Below are 6,609 nucleotides of genomic sequence, written 5' to 3' on the forward strand. Positions count from 1 at the left end.
ATTTATTCGTGGTGAAATGTATTCTGTTATGCCGTATTCACGTTATCGACTGCACTGGTGACAATAATCATTATCGTTCAATTATTTTATTATTTAAAAACGGTTGTAGATTTATTTTATTTTATTACTAAAAAACCCCCCCCCCTAAAAAAAAATCCTGGCTACGCCACTGTACTAACTACACTAGGGTGACCATATTTAAAAAAAAAAAAAAACAGGACACCTTTTCATAGGTTAGGTCATGTTTGTCAAAACATGAAACAATATAAACAATATAAACAATATATTTACAATATTTATATAATATATGTATTAAAAATACTAAAAAAAAAAATGGGATAATTCTGTTTAAAATAGGACGTATGGTTACCCTAAACAATACTAAAAAAGAAAGTTATGGTCATTGGTCATTTTAAAATAGTAATGTAAATTAAAATAATACTTGTAAGTGATAAGAAGCATTTTCAGACAATAGGTTTTTATGTTGTAATTTTTCAATTAATTCATCATATGTCTTGAGTTTAACATTAAGTCTTAGAACTTGCTTTTTAAGGTTGTGATTTTGGATTTGTTTTTGTTTGAATTTATTTTTTATCATTTGAATATTTCTTTTAGTACGTTTTGGAGTACAAAAATGACTAGGAGACAATATTCCAATAGTATCTGCATTTATACGTTTACGCCTCTTTAAACTTGATGATAGTTGAGGTGTTGATATAGGTTCTATATCATCCAAATCACGTTTTCTGAAACATAATAATATTTATCGCCTCTATTACAATAAAATATGACATGTTAAGTATATATAATAAAATAATATAATATTAAATTTTACCTAGGAGTGACACAGATCTCAGATATTGGAGACTGAGTTATTGTTAAATAGTCATCAGGCTTATTTTTTTCTGGAGTTGTCATTATATTACTATTAATCAATTCATTATCTTTACTAAAATCATTAATATAAACTTACATTATATTATTATATTTTAAATCAAATTATTATTATAAAGTATTACCAGGGAACAGCATCTTTCTTTAGAAGCCCACTCAACTCGTAATCTTCGGGCCTAAAATGACTAGAACATACTTTGTATGAAGGTAAACACAAATTTAGGCCACATGCCGATTTCCACTGACGTTTACGACATTCATTTTTAGGAAATCTAAAGTAAATTTAACATAATATTTTCATATAATAAAATATATTAATAAATAAAAAAAAATAAGAAGTTTAAATTTAGGAGACTTCTAAAATATTACTTACGAATGAAATTTAATTTCAGAATTTGCTCTAAACTGAACGTCACAAACGACACACTTTATAACCATTATTATTAATTAATTGTTTTAACAAATAACACACAGACAAGAAATAAGAATAAAATTAGTAATCACAAATTTATGTTTTAACTTCTGTTTTCAACTTTGTTTTTACTTTTTATAAATTTATAATCAATGATATCATTTGTGTACGTAATCTTATCATACAATAACTTTTAAACGCAACAAACGGTCGCCGAACCTGAAATTCTATTGCGCATGTGCGTAGTAATAGAGTAATAGTAGAACAGCGCACTCACGTCTGACCGCTGGAACTATATCCATGCTCCGTCTATTAGTATAAGGTCTATGGAATTGATGAGTATATAATATGATAAATGATAATATGATCACTAATTAATAAACAGGTAACTCAAATAACAATAAAATGTTTTATTATTTGTGTGCACTGTGCAGTAATAATAATTAAACAACATTTTTATTCGGGTATTTTTTTTGGAGGTACAGTCCGCCGGGGGGGCCCGTGCCCCCCCCCCCCCCCCGGTAAACACGCCTATGTAGAGAATACTCTTGTATTGACTAACCTTGTCGTTCCACGTCAACAAATCTAAAAAGGGTAAAATTATTTCATATTTACTGTATCAGAAGGAGTGAATTCAATTTTCAGAGATCCTTGTCAAACAGGAAAAATTCAAATTTTCCTATTAAAATATCTATATTTTAAAATATGAAGATCGTTAAAAATGACTTATCTTGTTTTAGATGAAGCAGATGATGTTAAACGTTGTCGAAAATCAATTAAAAAATCAAAAATTACTAAGATATGTAAAATAAATTTGGATTTATTTTAATAAGATTATCTAAATTGTATACATTTTTTATCAGATTTAAAATATTTCATTCCAATAATTTTTGTATTAACAATAAAATCCGTTCCCTAATAATAACAAAAAAATGTATGAAATAAAATTTACTAGTAATAAAATTAATGCATTGACTGTGTATCATAAACCTTAATTTATTAATAGAATTATACCAAATGTAAAAGAAAAATAATGCATTAAACATTAAAATATGTTTATGTAGGTATAAATAATCTAAGTAGATATAAATAAAAAGTAAGCGACATAAAATATTTATAAAATTATTATTCCACTAGAAACTAAAATAAAATAATGATTAGTAGTATTAGTACATAGTATTTTTTTAACCTACTCAGTTTGGGTTAGAATGTTTAGATATCCAGTTCAAGACTACTCGTGTAAGTTGTCAACGTTAAAATGAATTTAAAATAAATTAAAAATTAAACGGTTATTAGACGTAAAATAATTATCAATTGTTGTTGAAAATTTACAGTGACTTTCTGTCAGTGGATCAGAAGTTTAAATACGGGCAGACATGGAGTGGCAATGGAATTATTATTATTGTTGTATTTTCTAAATAACGGTTAGGTATAAGAGTATTTCTATAAAATACCTTCTCATACATTTATTTCACATGAACCCGTTAAGCGATATAAAAAATCAAAACATATTTATGTATAAAATGTATTAAAATAATTTTACCAAATACCTAACTCTTAATCCTAAAAAAAAACTGTCCTAGGTTCTAGCCTCATAGTCTGCCCTTAAATACGCCACCAAATTTAACTGTACAGACATTTCATAATAGTCGTGGGAATACTCACGTGGCTACGTGGTTAATTGAGTCTGGCAGACCGTGGAAAGTCGGTTACAGCGATGAATTCACGTGTGTATGAGACAAAAACGGAGATTCTAAAAAGAGGAAAAATAAAATGTAATTAATCTAACACGGTTTACTGTTAAGTTAAAAATATCCAAACTAAAAAGGTGTGCGTTGCCTTTAGTCGCAGAACAACAAAATAAACGGTAATCATGTAAATACAAAAAAGAAAAAAAAACGTAGGTAGTCGTTCGGACGACGAATTACGATGACCCCGCGAATACAATTTGCGACGTTTTAAGTACCTTTTTATCCGTGTTGCGTGGAAAAGCCGGTCTGTGTAGTCCAATTAACGTGGTTGTAACGAAAAAAAAAACAAACACGTGCGAGTTGCCGGACGGTCGAAACTATAGAGACCGATCACCGGCGGCCGATACTTGTCCGGCACGATTTGTCTTCCCGTCCCTCCTTGGCCTTTACAGCGTGAGTAGGAGAATTTACGATATAGCTTCTTTACCCGCGGTGATGATGGCGGGGGTGGTGGTGGTGGTGACAGTGTATATCGGTCACTGCGGTGCCTGTACTGGCATAAGAATATAATAAATAATAAATAATACAATGACAATTTCACTGAGGTGATCAGCCAACAGTGGATCGCATATAACAACAATATAACAAAACTTAGTAAAGAGCCAAATAATAATAATATAATAAGCTTAACATAAATCGCGGGCAAACTGCTTGTCAATAAACAATATATATATAATAATAAAAGGTCTCACCCTAACGCCTGGACCCATAGGCGTGTCCAGACCTTATTCGCAGGTCATGCACAGCAGTGGCATATTCAGGGGAAGTAGGTTTCTGCACCCCCCATCACCCCCTAAAAAAAATTTGGTTTCGGTTTAAGGATATGACCCCCAAATTTCTTAATAAACTTTATCATTATTATCTAATAATGATTAAATCAGTTTTACTTTTTTTATTCGGAATAAAAAACAATATTCCTTTTATTAGATAAATAAAATAACAAGGCAATATAAAATTGTATTTTAAAATATAATTAATGTGTAATACTTTTTACAAATATTTTTAAAATCAGAAATGGTCTTAATATATACAGTCAAATTCGCTTATTATAATTCTAAACGTCGTTTTGTTGGTATCATCACTTTAAATTCCTCGATAACTTCGTCATAATTAATTTTTGTTGTCATCTGTTGTTCTATGAATAGAAACATTAAAGCGTCAAGTCTTTCTTGAGTCATGGTGCTGCGGAGTTTTGTTTTTACAATCGTCAGCTTAGAAAATGCACGTTCGCATGAGCAAGTTGTTACCGGAATAGTGGCAAAAAGTACTATTACTTTATAGAAGTGAACAAAAATATAAGTTCTATTATTTGAATTTAGAAAATCAATCCATTGATGAAGTGTTTTAGAACTGGTTCCAGATGGAATATTTGGTATATTTTTAAGTAACATAATTTCAACTTGAATTTGCTCACTATCGATTCCAAATACATTATTCAAATACAATAGATCTTCTTGAGATGGCTCAAGTTTTAATATATTCGTTACAGTAAGTATAAGTTTTAATGTTTCCTGATTAAAACGATCATTCAAACCATTTAACAAGTCATCTAAAACAACATTAAAACTCGTAACTTTCATCTCTTCTTCTTTTGTACATGCAAAATATTGATTTTCCGATGATTGATCAATTTTTGAAGAGATTTTTCTTTTTTTTACTTGAGGAATAATCACTCCAGTTTCTGTACAACACTCAACTGTTTCATTATAAACTTTTTTAAATAAGTTATCATCTGATCTTAATTGAGATATGCTCAGTTTTAGTGATTTGATCATATTTAGAGAATTTAATAGATCTAAATCCTCAGCTTGGAGACATGAATTAACTTTGACAATGAGTAATAAAAGAGGATGTAGCATATTTAGTGCAAAAATGAATTCAAATGTTTGTAATTGCATTAGTAAACCTCTTGACTTTGATCTAACATCTGGAATTTTAGTTGTGTCACAGATCTTTTGGATTGCAGAGATAATGGCCAAATAATTATTTTTTACTGCGGCGACAGCTTCAAATCGACACGCCCATCGTGTTGTAGAAATAGATTTTAGAGTCTTAAGAGTTAAATTTATTTCTTTGGCTACTTTTTCTAATGTAGCGTGTCGAATACAACTACCTTCTATAAATGAGTACAAAAATTGTATTGTACCAAAGAAATCAAAAACTATTCGATTCTTTCGGCCAATAGAATCTACCAATACTAAGTTTAAGCAATGTGCATGACAATGAACATAGAATATTTTAGAATTTATTTCTTTGCATTTTGATTGGACACCGTTTGAGCATCCCGCCATAGTAGCGGCTCCATCAAAGCACACAGCAACTACATCCAACTAGCTGAGACCCAATTGTTTCTCTACAATGGAACTTAGAGAATCAAAAATAGACTGCGAATCTACTGCTGTTAGTCGCATCATGCAAATAAAATACTCAACTGGTGAATTAATTATATCATCGTAATATCTAACAATAACTGACATCTGTTCGTGATGGCCACAGTCACTCGTTTCATCAGCCATGATTGATATTTTTTTGTTTTTTAGAGAAGATACAAGTTTTCTTTTAAGAACAGAATGAATAGATAAAATCAAATCGTTTTGAATTAAATTACCAATATAAGATGCATTTTTGGGGCCTTCATCCAAATGTTTTTTTAATGTCGGGTCATACTTTTTAAGCAGCCAGGCAAGCTCCAAAAACATTCCTCTATTATCACTCTTTAGATTTTCATTATGCCCTCTGAATGGCTTTCCAGTTTTAGCTAAAAGTATAGTTATATCAATTAACCTTTGCATTATACTTCTATTATTCAATCTATCACTTTCTCTTTTACTCAGAACTAGCTCTTTAGCTTCATCTAAAACAACATCAATAGATTTTTTATGGAAATTTGATAATGATTCAGTACTATAGAAATGTGATTTTGTTTTCTGATGTTTTTTAAAAGAAGTAGTACTAGTACTCCACGTTTTGAACCCCCTGGTAGTAAATGCTTCATCTGATTGACCTATGTTCAAACTATTTGACTTAAACATCCTACATGGAAAACAGTAAGCAGAGTCACTAGTAGGGCTATATTCTAACCAAGGAAATTCTTCATAATATTGTTGGTGGAAAGAACGGTTTTTATTTCCAAAGGTTGTTCTTGGAAAAATTTGTAATTTAGGTTGAAATGGACCACGGTTTACTCTTTCTTTAAATTCAAGGCGATTATTAGGTAAATTAGTAACAGGATCATCATGGTGTGGCAAATTGTTTACTGAAATGTATACATAAATATTAGATAATGTATTTTTTAAATTATCAAATAAATTGAATACAAATGGTTTATCTAAACTTTCAACTACTAGGTAAAGCTATAATATATAATTAAACTCAAAAATTCATGCTACAGCAAATCAAAAACATAAATAATTTGTACCGCACTTACTTTATTTAGACATATTTATAGATTGGTGGAATATAAAGTTTTAATAGGTTAATATTTTAGGAAACAAAAAAGTAGTGGTCAGTTTTTGATTATTTATTTATAAAAACACAGTTTTAAACATAAAA

The 6,609-nt window shown here is 29.7% G+C and overlaps 2 protein-coding genes across 2 annotated transcripts; both read right to left on the reverse strand.

Moving 5' to 3' along the window:
* Nucleotides 1-4,103: 4,103 nt before the first annotated feature.
* Nucleotides 4,104-5,348, reverse strand: LOC112596193. The gene has a single exon (XM_025341683.1). The coding sequence runs from the start codon at nt 5,346-5,348 to the stop codon at nt 4,104-4,106; it is 1,245 nt and encodes a 414-aa protein (XP_025197468.1).
* A 39-nt stretch (nt 5,349-5,387) lies between these two features.
* LOC112596194 (zinc finger MYM-type protein 1-like) lies at nt 5,388-6,313 on the reverse strand (the record flags this gene model as incomplete). Its single annotated transcript, XM_025341684.1, has 1 exon — nt 5,388-6,313. A coding segment is annotated over one exon (926 nt), but the record flags the coding sequence as incomplete, so codon positions are not given.
* Nucleotides 6,314-6,609: the final 296 nt, after the last annotated feature.

The sequence above is a fragment of the Melanaphis sacchari genome, unplaced genomic scaffold (genome assembly GCF_002803265.2).
Source record: "Melanaphis sacchari strain LSU unplaced genomic scaffold, SCAv2.0 Contig309_pilon_pilon, whole genome shotgun sequence".
In the NCBI taxonomy this organism is placed as follows: domain Eukaryota; kingdom Metazoa; phylum Arthropoda; class Insecta; order Hemiptera; family Aphididae; genus Melanaphis; species Melanaphis sacchari.